At 48.5% G+C, this 15,707-nt stretch overlaps 1 protein-coding gene across 1 annotated transcript in view; it reads right to left on the reverse strand.

The window, feature by feature from the left end:
* Positions 1–15,707, reverse strand: part of LOC104617094 (unconventional myosin-VIIa-like) — a gene marked incomplete at its 3' end in the record, with an annotated part of 41,118 nt that overhangs the window by 3,053 nt on the left and 22,358 nt on the right. The window contains 7 exon segments of the mRNA XM_010282321.1: positions 1–4; positions 7–79; positions 1,145–1,229; positions 2,356–2,450; positions 3,812–3,904; positions 4,251–4,409; positions 8,051–8,188. The exon segment at positions 1–4 is cut by the window's left edge and continues 136 nt beyond it. Of these exon segments, the coding sequence (XP_010280623.1) occupies positions 1–4; positions 7–79; positions 1,145–1,229; positions 2,356–2,450; positions 3,812–3,904; positions 4,251–4,409; positions 8,051–8,188 (647 nt within the window).

Below are 15,707 nucleotides of genomic sequence, written 5' to 3' on the forward strand. Positions count from 1 at the left end.
GCCGGCGAGCCATGTGGTACTGCTTGTGGAGCTTGCGGGATCGGTAAAGGGCCTGCAGTCTCAGGAAGCCGATCCGCATCTGCAAGAGGGAGCAGGATGAAACCACCCCGCTGCCCAGGGGCTTGCCCACCCTAAGCAGATTTCCATCGCTAATCTCCTCCTCGCACGGCTGTAAATCAGAGCTACTGAAATCAGTCCTCACCAGAACAACATGTGGTACTGCTTGTGGAGCTTGCGGGATCGGTAAAGGGCCTGCAGTCTCAGGAAGCCGATCCGCATCTGCAAGAGGGAGCAGGATGAAACCACCCCGCTGCCCAGGGGCTTGCCCACCCTAAGCAGATTTCCATCGCTAATCTCCTCCTCGCACGGCTGTAAATCAGAGCTACTGAAATCAGTCCTCACCAGAACAAGCCTTCAGGAGGGAGGTTCTCCAAGAAGGTGGAGAAATGAAGCCCTCCGGCTGCTGCACTGATTCAAAGCCCGGGAAAGAAAAAGGCAGCTTCTCCCCCACCGAGTCCTACAAAGTTTTTGCCTTTCAGAGGCCTCAGAAGGTCTGGTTCATCACCTGAAGGTAGCCATGAGCCATGAGAATTGCTTGATGGAGGTCCAAATGGCTGCTTCATGGCAGGAAGCAGCATCTTGACCAGCCTGGAAGTGGCTATTTCTGTCAAGTTGCAGGCTTGGAGGACAATACTGAGACACTTTAGACCCCAGCATGCTTCCCAAATGACCCACTGTTAGTCAGTGCGGACGGGAGAGAAGAGGGCCGTGGACCAGGTTGAGGAGAAACTCAGATACGGTCCCACCTGGAGATGGAGTCTGTTTTTCAGAGGAAGCTGCTCTTGAGTTTTCAGTCACCTGGAAACTAGTGGAAGACTCTTAAAACCTCAAGTGACCAGTTGATGCAATGGACATCTAATTCGTGGGGAAAAGGACAGCTAGAAGGTGGTCAGGTGCTCTCCTCAGTGAGAAGGTAAAGCAGCAAGAGCAAACCTCCATTCATCGCTCCAGCTGATAAAAGCCAACCCCAACCCTTCCTACACTCAGTGGGTAGGAGGAAACTCTTGAGGCAGGAAACTCTTACATATGTCCCAGCTGAAAGAGGGAGGAAGGCAGAGGTGTGAGGAAGCAACCCCATACTTACAGCACCGTAGTTCTTCCTGCAGTTATGTCCACGCCAGTATCTCTGAATCATCAGGACCGAATTTCTCACTTTCAGGAAATTGGACCTGCAAAGTCATTTCAGTCACTTGTCTCTGTGATTTGGCCACAAGTTATCATCTCCTGGGCCTCATTCTTTGGAGTTTTGAAACTGAGCATCCAGGTGGAGTAAACACTGCATTTTTGGCCTGAAAATGTCTCCTCCCCCAGCTCTCCTTGCTTTCATAAAAAGATCTGTAGGTGCTCTCTCTGCAGGCAGATTCTGCCATGTTATGGGAATGGGCAGAGCAGGAGGTGCTGAGAACGGTCCCCTCCTTCCCCACTGCTGCACCCTCCTCTCTCCTCCTCTCTCTTCCCTGCCTTCTCTCCCTGCTTCAATCCCAGCACCTGAGAACGGATTCAGTCTCACCCAAATGATCAAGAGCAAACTTCAGCAACCCTGTTACCCCTGTTTGCTCCTCCCATCCCTCTTAGCCTGGCCTGATCCTACCTGTAGACACTTTGGCAACAACTGTGTTGGAAGGACTTTGGGGTCTCCTAGGATTACTGTGGGAAGGATTACTGAGTTATTTGGCATGTGCCCTTCCTGCAGAACACAAGGCACAACCTGAGTCACAGCCATAGTTTGGACAGTCAAAGAGCACAAACCCCAAGAACTGTCTCTCCTCCATTGGTGAAGCTTGTCCTCGGCTGTGGCTCTCCCTCTTCTTCCACAGCTGTGCCATAAGCTCCCCATGGGCTACCTGCCCTCCTCCCAAGTCTGGCAACTGGGTTGCAAAGGGAGGAGTCCTGAACCCCTTGGGTTTTGGGAATCACAGTGGACAACCCAATGGTCCCATTGCAGTCTTGTGGTGATCCCCATAGACTGGAGACTTAGCGTTGCCTTCAGCAGGCTCAGAGTCCCGCTGCTGCATTGTCATAACAAACATCATCTCCCCTGAAGACGGTGCTGAACAGGGACAGAAGGTCCTATTCTATCCATGTTTGAGGCAGATAATACAGTTTTCCTCTTGTTTCCTCTACTGATTTCCTCCAATACTTGCTGCACCTGAATGCCAACACATCAGGTCTCCCCTCTCCCCAGCTGCAGGCAGGACAGGTCAGATGAGCACTAGGTGATGCATCCTCCAGGAGCTGCTTGCTGGGTGAAGCATCCCATACAGCCCATCCCCTGGCAGTGGGGCTCACACCTACCTGTCTTTAAACCCACGGACCACCTTCTGGATGAGGATGACTTTGTCTGTGATGGCCTTGTCTCTCTCAATCTCCAGCAGCATGTCATGGTGGTCCTGTGGGAGGAAATGACACAGCATCCATGTCTGAAACTCTCCATCTGCCTGACATGTGGCAAGAGGAGCGGTACGAGGTCCGTCCCCGGAGGAGATGTCCAAAATAAACTCTTGGGACACTTTACATCCCAAGTATCACCCCACCTACTCACTGGGGGAATCCTAACATAAAACCTAGTGATCTACTGCCTTCATTCCCAAATGAACCAGCGCACCCAGAAGCTGCATATGCAATACTTCATAGTCTGAAAACCACCAAATTATGTCTCCTTCCAGGCAGAGCTCCCTGTTAGTGCCGTCACCTGTGGGAGCAGTTCCTGGGACCACTGGAGAAGTCTGGGAACAAACTCCAGGCTCCCTGGGTCCCTTCACTGCCTCCAGCCAAGGCTACCTCCACACGCTAAGGACAAAACAGCTTCCCAAAACACTGAATTTCCTTGCCCTGAGGCTTTCAGATGCATTGGTCTAAGCTTCCTATTGATTCCTCCCACGCTGTTCGTAACTTGTCTTTCCTTCCCGGCGGCGGCATGCTGAGCCCTGCCGCGCCGGGTGCAGCAGGGGCAGCTCCACGCGTTTCCTGCTTTGCCCGACCTCACGCAGCCCCTCGGGGCCTCCCGATTTCTCCGTTTCCTGCCCTGACAGCTGCGAGATCTTGATAACAGGCTCTGGAAAGAGCGACTAGTGGGAACAGCTTCCAGGGAAGCGATGGGGATGTTCGTGCTGGCGATGGGGTTGGAGGTGGATTTAGATATAAGCAGTCAGGGTTTACTGCTGAGATTTTTGCTCAAGAGAAGCCTTTGCTTCCAGCCTGGTTCCTGGCCATCTCAGCCTCATCTTCCCAGAGCAACACAGGAACAGGTTTCTAAGGAGAGATGAGTGTGAACAGGGCTGCAGGAGACCTGCAACGTTGGGCTGCTCCATGTGAGCTGGACTGACGCAGAGAGGGAAGCGGTAGCCACGTCTTGGGTCATGCAAGGATGTGCTGAAAGCAAAGCGAGCCTTGCTCTTGGTCCCTCTCTCTGCAGGTATCTGCATGGCCACCCCTCCAGCTGCTGTGCCTTTTGGACGAAGGCATGAGATGTGGCTGAGCGGCTCAGTCCCGGAGGGAAAAGGCTGTGTGCTGTGTGTGACTATTTCTGCGTTCGTACGGGTAGGTACCTGCATCAGTGCTGGCAGAATGTCAGGACTTCTTCCTGCCCACCTCCCAAACCAGCCCCAAATATCCTGCCTTCGCCCAAGTTCTACCACTGCCATGTCAGCCCAGAGACCATGGGTAAGGGTCACATCTGGCGATTAAAAGGGGATTGTAGGAGACTCCTTCACAGGCAAGGGTCCCAGGGGGGACACGGAGAGCTGCCTACCTTCAGGAATATCTTTGTCTTGCCAATCTGCCAGTCATCATCCTTCCCGAGCACTGCTTCGGCAATGCGCTGGCACGTCCCACGCAGGTCGCCCTGGTGGGAGAGTTGGTGGGATTCACCAGGACCAGCCTCACCCATCGCTCCTCCCAAGTCCAACAGGGACCCTTTCTGGTCCCAATTCCAGCAGTTTTCTGCTAATGAGTTTCCCAGGGCTTTACTGTCACAGCATTAAAGGTGAGTGAGAACAACAGGCTGAATATGGCTCCCTGTCCCTGTCAGCCCCGTAACCATTTTTCTTTCACTTGGAAAGCCTGGAGCACCGCTGTAACACCTAGGGATCAAATGTTGCATAGTTTCTTTTGGATGGGATGCACACCCCATAAATGTCTCTGGAGAGCCCCGCAGAGAGCAATTGTTGCCCACAGAAGAAGATGCTCACCTGCTTGTATGCTGGCTTCACCCCAGGCATGAGGACCCGGTACCGGTCCACGAACTCCACAAACGTGTAGCGGATGGGGTAGCCGGCCCGGCGGATCCGGATGGTCTCCATCATCCCTGAGTACCTCAGCTGACGGACGCACAGCTCCCGGTCAAACAGCTGGGGTGGTTACAGGACATGGGGGTTTGATTGCACATCTTGGCCTGTCTTGGCCATAAGAGAGCAGGAACTATGAAGACGTGTGGGGCAACCGAGTCAGGCACACACCCAAACCCTTGGTTTGGTGAACCCAAGGCCATAGGACTGTTGGCTATCTGGGTTCTGATCCTATGAGTGTGTTTGACTCATTCCATTTCTTTACTTCCCTCTTGCAAGACTGGATGTGTCCTACACATTACACAAAGGACTGAGAGGAAAAATGGAGAGTACGATGCAACAGTGGACATCACCTTGTGAAAATGGGCAGCAATGCCGCATCTACAAGGGTCAAACCGTACAGTCACCCTTGCAATGGCCACTCATGGTCATTAACTTTTGACTGATGCTCTGAGCTTTACCGGCATGATCACACCACTCCTGTACGGGCAGGGCAGTACCATTTTGCAGGCAGAGGAAGCAGAGGACCATATCAGTGAAGGGTCAGACACTCAAAGGTCTTAGGGTGCCTACACCAGTTGATCTTAGGGTAGGTAACACCCTGAAGTCACACAAAGGAAGAGTGCAGCCTTGGGAGATGCTGAGGCCCTGAGATAAGCCTGTTATCACCAAACCGTCCTGTACTCAGGAGGACATCTGAGGAGCTTAAAATGAACAGGTCAGAACTGAGACCAGCTGAGGGTTTTAGGGAAAGGACAAATCTCAGACCAGCATTCTGACAAGCAATGGACAGTTTCAAGGCCAGGTGGCAGGCATAGGTAACCCAGACATTGCAGATGTTTGTTAATAAAACTGGCTGTTCCCTTGCTTCGGGCACCTCTGGGTGGCTAATGAGTGGTGCTGCTAGATGAGTACATCTGCTGAAGCAAAAGAAGGCTCAGGAAAACCCCTGCCATCGGCTTGGTGCTTTAGTGGGTTGAGGAGGATCCTGAAGGCCCTAAGAGCATGCTCTTGCAACCTGATGTTGTCTGCTGGGAGCGTCCAAAAAGTGTTCAACCCAAGCGTAAAATAAAGGCAGATGTGGTGTGGTGCTGGCACACCACAGGAAGTCAGGACAGTAAATGCCAGCCTGGGCCAAAACGTTACTGCTGGGGTGTTATTCATCTGCCCTTCAGCTGTCTAAAAAGTGAGCATCTGTGAATGTACAGATGTGAGCATCTAAACCGTGAGATATCTGGGCTCTCCCTGAAGCGAGGGAGGAGAGGTGGGTACCTACCTGTGTCTCAGATATCCCTGTGTCTCAGAGGCATCTCCTGGGACAGTAGGATCTGCCCCATGCGTGCACCCATCTCCCCATCCTTGGAGGGACCTTTTTGACTAGCTTATAGCAGCCACTTAACCACGAAAGGGATGGAGACAGATCCTGATCCCAGGAGAAGACAATGGATCAGCGAGGAAAAGGCAGAAAGTAGCACCATCCAGATTTGGTCTCAAGCTGTCCCTCTCTAAAGTGGGTATTGGGAGTGGGGAGAAGAAAGGTGCGGAGGAAAGAGGCGTATGTTCCTCTGTCTCCCCTCCACCATGAAGCAGAAGGGTATGTGAGCGGTTTTGGGCTTGCAAATAACCCTCCAGAGTCTGTAGGGCTAGGCTATTGCACATACGGGCAACTGTGAGCTTCCTGGCGTCAGGGCCTGATGAGGCACAGGCCGCTGGAGACAGTTTTGACTCTCTTTGCATGGTTTGTTACCTAATTCATCCCACGCGTTTCTCTCGGACTAACCAGAACAAGAGAGCAACGCAGCAGTGGGGCGATGTACAGACCCAGAGGACTCCAGCCAGCATCCCGATGCAAACAATTTTTTTCCCCCCAAAGCACATTTTAGAAGGAAGCAAAAGTTTTAAAATAACATAAAGTAACAAACAGTCAGGACTTTCCACTGACCTTTCACTTCCCACTATCCCATTTCCTATCACTATCTGTACACTTTCCTTCAAAGCCAGGGACAGAAAATGAACTCACAGAAAACGTTCTCTTCTGCAGTCTCCCTGCACAGCTCTGTGTCCCATTAGCTGGGATTTTTTTTTTTTCCTCTTTTCATTCTTAAACCAAGGCCAAAAGTAAATTCAGCAAGAAATCACATTTCATATCTTATAGCACTACAGTCCCTGGTTCAGCGTTAGCTCATCCACGCATTACTTTATCGGGGACATTAATTTCTCTTTGTCTGATTCTTCCAAGCTTATAGCTGTTTTTATGTCCCACCATAAGTTTTGAAGATAAACAGGGTGGGCAGAGACTTCTGGCGTAGAGCTTGCAAGAGCCGGTGAAATAGAGATTTGTTGTGCTGGGGACAAAATGCCAGACATCCAGGTGTAAAAGCAGCTCAAAGTCAGGGCATTGGGAATAATTTGTTAACATCAGTTCAGGATGTACGCCTATTTTTCAGCATCAACCATGTTCTTAAAGAAGGTCTTGGTTTGACCTCGGCTCAGATGGTAAACTCAGATCAGACATATCGTTAAATATTAACCCAAAGTATTCCATTAACGTGTTATTATGTGCCTTTTTATGCTCACCAAAACCAGGATGAAGGCACAGTAAACTGCTCTGAGAGCCACCAAACCTTTCACCCCACATTGTGTTAGGTTCACTGAACAGCAAAAATAAGTTTCAGACAAACACTGCTTGTACTTAACAGCTCTGAAATTCAGTATTTGATGCTTCTTTTCACTCAGTTGAGCTTTGCTAACAGACACTGACTTTAGATAAATCTCCAGCTCTGGCTAGATTAACCGTTACTGAAGTGCAAAGGCATAGGCAAAATGAAGGAAATAGCTGAAATTATTATTAAATAAAGCTCTTCCTCCCCAGGCAGTATCACTCTTAAGCGTGGTGAGCTAACATGGATTGCTAACAGCACCAGGGTTCAATCCTGCAAGGTGCTCACAGTGGGATCGGGGCGTTCAGCACCTGCCTTATCGTCCACCTTTTGCTGCAAAACTGGGAGTCCCCTCCGTGAGCAGTTTGTGGTCAGGGGGATTTACAGCCACCTCCTTCCCTTTCATTTGCTCCTTAAAGTTTGTCCCCAGAGTGTTTGTTGCTTTTGAAGCAAGTCTCTGTGAATCAGAGCAAAATAATTCATCTCACCTTTCCTCTGTATTTTGCCTCTTTTTTTGTCTGCTTTTAGAACTGTGCTTGCACAGCTGGTGCTAAAACAACAGTTGAAGGGGTCTAAGTGGGGTGAAACAGAGGGAGATTCCTTGGAAACAAAGATTTTATAGAAAACACCCACGGGAAGGGGATCGCTTTTAGGAAGCACTAGACCCTGCAATAGGACCGAACCCAGGGTCCTACAGCTCATCCTAAGTCTCTGGTGGGAAGGCACCTACCCCCTATGGAAATTCCTATAGGGGAAAGGGCTGCAGGGTGAGTTCCTCGAGGTTGTCCTTGGGAAGAAGGGCAGGGGCAGGAAATGCCTTCTGCAAAAAGTTTTGGGTTGCTGTTGGATCGCAAAGGAAGTTCCCAATTTTGCCAACCCTTTGGTGACTCCCTTGCTTGCAGAAAGGGCTGTAGGTTGGTTTTCTAAGCACCCGGGTCCATCCTCGCTCTATCGACTCCTGAGTTTTGCCACCGGCTCTAGGGCAGAGTGACCCCGCAGGCGTTCCCGTACAAAAAGCAACCAGGAGAGAAAAGCAGGACTTACCATGGGCTTCTTGTACTCATTGGGCTTGATGCAGCGGACAAAAAAGGGCTGGCACACGCTGAGGGTCCTCATCAACAGCTCCAGGGACCGCTTGAACTGGCTGCTGAGCGTCGGCGAGCGCTTCCTCGTCTCCGCTCCCTGCAAAACCGCAGCGGAGCGGGCTCAGGAAATGAAAGGATAACAGTGCCTTTCCCCTCCGGCCGTGTCTCCGGGAACCTCCCGCGACAGCCGGGGCTGGAGGAGGGAGCAGAGCCAGAGGTGGTTGAGTGCTGCAGCCGGAGAGGGGCAGGACAGAACCGGTGAGCTTGCAATGGCTGGACTCTGGCAATGCGTGCTCCATACGCCTCTACCCAGGGAGGAAAAGTGCCATAATTTAATTTCTCCTGCTCAAGCCTCCCTGTGTGACTGGCAAACCCAACCGCCCTATACAGAGCTGTGAGGAAGATCTACTTGTGAGAGCAAACAGCCCCCTCCAGCCTATCAAAAATCTTTGTATTGCAGCTTGGGGTGATACATTTGCCCAGGGATGCTCCTCAGGAATAGCTTGGGCTTCCCTGTCCCCATGCATCACAACATGGTCATGCCAACCCTACCGACATGGTTCCTCATGTCAGGCTGAATGTCTTCTGCTCCCCAGGGTATATGACCAGAGACCCATGTAGGGTGAAAAACAAGCCAGGGGCACTTTCAGTCTGCAACGGCTCCAGAAACTGCTGGTCTATATTCCTCGGCCTGTACTACAGGGAAGATCACAGGTGTGTTTGTAAAAGAATATTAACTCGCTCAAATGAGGTGGGTATTTAAGATGAATCGGGATGATTTTGAGTATTTTGCTTGTTATAGCTCCCTTGGTTAAATTAATAATCAAATCTCCAGTTTGGGGCAAACGTTTCTAAAGCAGAATAAAGAGGATTCCCTTAACACACCCTTCTCCCTGTCCTGAGAGAACCTTGTTAAGACAGCTTCAAAGTAAATGAAGTTCCCGCTCATATTATGCATCAATCACTATTACCTGAGCTTGCTAGAGCTACCTTGCACAACAGTCGCAGTGGTGGTATGTGTCTTGTAGGGTCTGGTGTTCAGGGAGGCTTTTTGGGGCAGTGAGGTGGGTTGGAGGAAGAGTTGGGCACCAGGACGCACCTCCCTCCAAATCAAGAATAGGACAAACTGTGACATGACCTGTGACATGACCTGATGGCCAGGGATTTCCCAAAGGGAGGATTCCAGCAGGATTTTAATGCACATTTCCTCCAAACATCCTCTTCTTTGCAGGTGGTCAAGCCACGCATGGAATTACAAAGTCCCCATTTGCACTGGCCTTGCTGCTACGTTTTGCAAGGTGGTGAGTTTTATTTCTACTTTTGCTAAAATCTTTATGTGCGCTTCATCTTATAGCACTGATAACCTGTCAGATAACATCCCCACCCCCCAAAACTGAGCATTTTCATAGAATCACAGAATGTTTTGGGTTGGAAGGGACTTTAAAGATCATCTAGTCCAACCCCTGCCATGGGCAGGGAATTTGCACAGCTCAGGTTGGATGTGGTGATACGACAAACCCAAGCAACACAAACAGAAAGTCATCATGGAATTCCAACAAGAGAAAACCCAGCTCATGCATACACCAGAAAAACCTGGCCTGTTTGTCCAGGAGAGCTTGGCAGGGGACTATCAGTGATCTCTCCCAGTGAAATCCTTCCCCAAAGGACAAACTGTTCACAAATCTAGAGAAATTAATGGATGCAGCTGCTACCTGCAGAGCACTGTAGAGCACATTCTGCCACAGATTTGATGAGGAACAGGCTTTTTCAGCAAGAATCCCGGTTTGGATAGCTTTGATTAATGTTTTCTTATCACTTTGCTAATTATGTGCAAGGGGCCACCTCTGTGCAATGTGAAAGGATAGCCACAGGGGTTGAAGCAGCAACAGATACAGGAGCAGGGCTGGAAGTTGGAAGCAACTGCATGTTAGCCAGTTTGTCAATTTGGGCTTTTTCAGCCGTTGGTGGTAGGAAGGGTGCAAGACTTTGTACAAGGGTCTACAAAGGAATGCATCAGTGGTTTGCTCCCAGACAGCAGGACCTGCCTCTCTAGGTTGTTGATGCCTTGCATTTCTTCCTTGCAGGCATCCAGCTCTGATAAAAAGGAGTGGTGCCATCTCCATCCTTACACCTGAGAGCTTTTTGCCGGGAGGGGCTGGAGGGAGGGGACAGCAGCCAGAAAGCAGCTTGTCTTCCTATGTGAATTGTCAGAGCAGTCTGGGCTCCTCCTGGTCAAGAATGGTCAAGAATGGTCAAGAATGCACCATCCCATCTATTCACGTGCTTCCTGGGCCTTCCACATGTCATCTGTGCACAGACGCCTCTCAAGAGTGGGCACCAGCCCCATGGGCACTGACCAGGCTCTCAGCTACACAACAAAACCTCAGGCGAGTGCTTTGCATCAACCTCCTCCCGCAGGGACAAGGTGACGCCACTGAAATCATTGTGGTTCCTCCTGCCTCACCTCAGCACCAGTGTGGGGAGCACCACACCTCTTCCCTTATTCCAACAAAATGGCACCAAAAAACCCGAGTGGAGCAGCCTGCCAAGAGAGTCAGTGAAAACGCAGGTTTTGCTGCAGAGAAGGAGCAATTTTTAGCTCAAAACAGAGCCAGATCCCCTAGCCTGAAGCAGAAAGAGCTGAACACATTCTTCTTTTCTCCTGGACAGACATGTCTTAGCTTTCAAACTGTGAGACTGTAGCATCTTTGGGACACAGACTCTCTCTTCATTGGTGTCCATACAGACGCTAGCACACAGGAGGACGTGACCCGTCTGTCATGGGGAAGGACAAGCAGGATTCACAGGTGCTGTAGCCCAGACTGGGGCTCTAAGTAGTCACTCAGCCTGTGCTCAGCATCAAAGGAAATAAAAGAAGAAGAGAAAAATAAGAAAAAGAAGACAACTACATAATTTACAGAGAAACACCATCTCAAAAGAGAAGTTCAGAAAGATGTGCAGGACAGCATGACATTCAGACATGCTTCAATGCCACCTCTTCTGCCACCTCCAGCCAGTTTGGCTTCAGAGGCGCAGAGATGTGTGTAGCTCTTTGCGGTAACATAAAGACAAAAGTCAAGGCAGACCATCATCAGCAGGACACAAGAGGATGTTCCCCCAGCATGAGATCCCCAGTGGTGCAGCTGGAGCACCAGGACATTTCCCAGCATCTCTGTGAAGCTGTAAAATCTCTAGGGACCCATTCAGATGCCTTCTTTTGGTGTCTCGGACACATTGAGGTACCTACCATGTGTCCAGGGCTGAGAAAGCAATAACCAGGTCAGCCTACCTGCACCCTATGTGTTCAGTGTGTTAAGGCGGACACAAAGTTATCTTAAGTAGGATGGTCTTAATACAGACCCAAAGTGCCAACTAGGGCAATCACCAGGGTTTTTTTCTCTGTAACAGTCAAACCAAGTAAACAGAAGCAAGGAGAAAAGCAAGTGCAAGAAGAAATGTCACTTCTGAGCCAGAAGTGGTAGGAGTTACCCCTGCTGTCCCTCTGCACCTTCCCCTCCCAGTTTAAGAAGAAGGCTGCACGGTGCACCAGGATCGCCACGCTCAGCACTAGGTCTGCCAGGGAGATGGTGACCTGCTTCAGTGGAAATGCAGAAAGATGAATTACTGAAGGTGAGTTAGAGGAGGAGAGAGAAGCATGTACCACCAGCAATACTTGGGGGAAGAGTTCTGGACAAAGGACTGTCCTCCCATCTTTTTAGGATTGTAAGGTCACTAAACTGGGCCAACATGACATGCTCTTTCTCAGCCTTTTTTCTGAAGTCTGAGAAAAACTATGTTTGTTGCTTATTATTTTGATATATTAAATGTCACTGGGGTGGCCTCAGGTGACCATTGAAAGTTGAGCCCCCCTCACAGCATGTAGTGAAGATATAGTCCCTCTCCTAAAGGCTGCGCGGTCTGGAAAGTGCCTTCAGATGCAAAGTTGGCATAGGCTACACAGCAGTGCCAAGCATCACTATTTTGAACTAAAGCCCCATTTTATAAAACTTACTGATGTTGATATATTTGGAAATTCTTTTTTAGTTTGGCTGCTCCACCCTTGCCTCGGTGCCTAACAAATGCCATCAACTATTATTCATTAGAAAACCTACAAAACATGAGGCTATATTATGAGAAAAACTATGACAAGGACAAAACTCATAGAAATCATCAGTGTTATTTCTCCCATTTGCCTGTATCTCCTGGGCTTAATCTCACCATATCCTAATTTAGGAAGGATTATTTTGGGGCATGTGGCATTGCTAGAACCCTAGAGCAGGGCCCAATGAGATGTTGCTGTCCAAACAATTTGCAGTCATGATATAAAGGGGAAGGAGTCCAGCTCTGGAATGAATTTCTTTGGGTCATTTTGGGTCATATCACCCTCATTGGAATTCCAAGTCCAAACACCCCGAGACACTGCAGAGATAAGAAGTTTGAAATTCAGCCCCATGCAAGGATCTGGATTTTGAAAGTCAGGTCCAGCTCTAACATAACCCTCTGGGTATCAAAAGATTGTCGTGTAAATGTGAGCAGAGTCGCAAAGCTAACATCACAAAACCTTTAGCACACAGTATGCTACCCTAGTATCTAGCAAGAAAGGTTTGGGAAGCCATCAGAACCAGTCAGGAGATGAAATGCAACAGAAAAGACCTAAAATAGGTGCCAAGAGGCTGTTTTGATGATCATGGCAAAGTTCAATATTAACTGTGTGTTTGAAGGCTTGGATTTGAGCTCTCCCTTGAACAAGACCTAACCTCCCCCAAGAATGATGGCATTTCCAAGTGACCCAGAAATGCAATCCAGGAGTATCTCTTCACACATGAATTGTCAGCTTCCTGCTCCAAAAAGGGCAAAACAGGATCAAATTTGCAGCTGCATGGAGGAATAATGTCCCACTGAAGCCAATGGTGACACCATGATAAACAACAGCCAAATCCCACAGATGGCCTATCTGAAGTTAATTAAAATGATTCAAATATCAGAAAAAATCCTCAAAACTTTGGCTCAGCCTGGTTCTGATTTTACCCAAACCAAATTCCCATCATTATAAAGCTCTTCTGAGTTGAATCCCAGAAATAAATGAGAGAGTCATACACCTGCATCTATTCAACAAGCCATAAAAATGCTCTCCATCATATTGGTCACTTGAGATGGATCTTCTATAGATAGTGCAGGAAGAGGAATAAACCAACAAGAGCAAAGCACAATCCTTGCCAAGGAGAGGCGAATATACAACAGAGGAACTCATGTATTCAGTTTACCTTTGGTGTGGGAGTGGGCGACTGGCCAAATGTGCTGGATGCATAGCCACAGAGAAACTACATGAAGCACAGGTAAAAAAAAAAAAAAACAAACCAAAAAACAAAACAGAGACAGAGAAGAGCAAATAGTGAAAAGAAGGAATAATCAAAATGGGAGCCTGACGTTGTTAGTCTTGGAGGTCCAGCTGTTAAAATATCTCATGAACAAAATGCATTAATTCTTAGATTTTTGTCCATCCCCGTCCTGGCTTTTGCCCTTTGTCTCCATGTTCACATCCCTGAAGATAAGGGAACTGCCACCATCCAGCTCTTGCCTCTTGGAAACAACTCTTCTAACCTCACTCATTATCCATCCAGTTTCAGCCATTCCCACTCCTCTCCCTCACACATCCCTGCTCTCCTGTGACCGGTGCTCTCAATACACAGAGGTTTGGAAGATGCCAGGGAAAAAACAAATTTTCACAACAATTCTAAAGAAATCCCTCCCTTCTTCCCCAATTTTAATCCAATAAATCAGATATTTTCTACAGAATGGAAATTTTTGCCAAGGGGAAAGCCCCCAGATTTCCTATTTGTTTTTCCCTTCACCGATTTCCATGTTCCACTGTTCCTTCTACCTGTTCCTCGAGCAAGCCACGGTCAGACCATACAGGCTGATTCCTTAGAGGAACAATGTACAATTCCCACTGAATCCATCATTCCACCTGGCACTGCTCAAAGCAATGTTCCGATTCAGCAAACACATGCAGATAGACCTCCTCTGTGGTGGGCATGCATACATCTGGCTTCACAGCGCTCCAGCAATGCCCAGTTCACCACACAGCTTTTGTTGTGCGCAAATATTAGGTCTTTCAGGGACCAAACAGTTACTACAATATTCAAACATACACTCTCGACTAGTTTTCAAACTTCTCTGATCGGTGGCTTTCCCAAGTTTCTGGCATGTAAGGATCCCATTTGAAAGACTGAATGTAAATCAGATACGCACTTGCTTTTCACTGACTCACAAAATCCTACAAACTCATCGATAAGCTCCTGAGGACCAAAGGTTGGAAGCTCTTGAGTAAATGCCTCGTTATTTGATTTAGCCCTTAGCAGAGCAGCCATTTGTCTCTTTTTAAGGGAAGATGTTTGGTTTGATTGACCTGGCCTGAGTGTCTCTGGAAGGATTCTCCACACATTGTCTCACTGATGTTCAGGGAAGCTGTGCACACTTCCAAGAAGAGCCTTTGCTCCAGCTCTTTGCTACATGCAGTCAATTCCTATGACCCGTGCTCACCTGCTCCTTCTTTTGGGGAATGTGTTTTAAGAAAGGGGCTGCAAAGATTATTGAATTTTGGTGGAAAGCAATGGCAAAATCATCTCAGCCCCATGTTGGCTCCTGCTTGTCTGAGCAGTTTCATTTGCGTGGTGTTTAGGGTATTTGTGCTCTCCCAGTTTGCACTAACATGGATGATTAGGGGAGCTGGTGTACAATGTTTGCTCCTCTTCCAGTTCCATGCTAGTCAGGTTACAAATCTCTCGTTCAAAAAGGAAAAGCAGAGATCATTAAAGTATCAAAGCCCAGGGACCACCACTCGGGACAGATTCTGAAGCTGTTTAATGGAACTAAAGAAAAGGTTTATCTCAAAAAAAGTGCTCTGATGCTTTAAAAGGTCTCGGTTCTTAGGTTCTAGACAATGCCCAGGTGAAAATCTCAATTTTGCCATCATATACTTCCAGCATCTTTTAAAGATGCTTGGTAGATGTCCCCATGAAGAAATCTGCATGACTGTGTAAACCTGAGAGCTACCTCTCGTCGATTCCCCAGAGCGCATCTCTGCTCTGCCCAAAGACGCAAGAAATCATTTCCAAGGTGAACTGCAAAGCTTGCACTGAAAATAAAAAGCAGTGAGGAATAAGCGATAAAAAGCAAAGTAAATGGCAGCACTGATGCTAAGGGAGTTAGTGCCTCGTTCAGCGGGAGTATCCACATCTGGGGACAGCTCTGAACCCACTGGCAGTGCCATGCCAATTGGTAGCTGGTTGGGGCTGATAAACGTTATCTTGCTCCTAATGAAGTCAAAAGGATATTGATCATTCACGTCAGCAGGAGCAAAACTGAGTGGCTAAAGGTTATGAACAAGGCTTGCAAAAGTGTCTGTAGCCTATGTAAAGAAATTCCTTGTGAGTTTAAACATTTCTTTCCCTTAGCAGGCAAACTTAAATCTGTTTGTCACTCCTGAAAGTCCCCAAGTCCCTTGGACCATCAGTGGCATTGACTGGCATTTGGAAATAGGACTCCAACATCTAAAATCTTGGTTGCTTTGGAAAATCTTATCCCCACACCAAATCTGTGGCTTTGCTTAGGGA

The sequence above is a fragment of the Phaethon lepturus genome, unplaced genomic scaffold (assembly GCF_000687285.1).
Source record: "Phaethon lepturus isolate BGI_N335 unplaced genomic scaffold, ASM68728v1 scaffold10412, whole genome shotgun sequence".
Lineage (NCBI taxonomy): Eukaryota > Metazoa > Chordata > Aves > Phaethontiformes > Phaethontidae > Phaethon > Phaethon lepturus.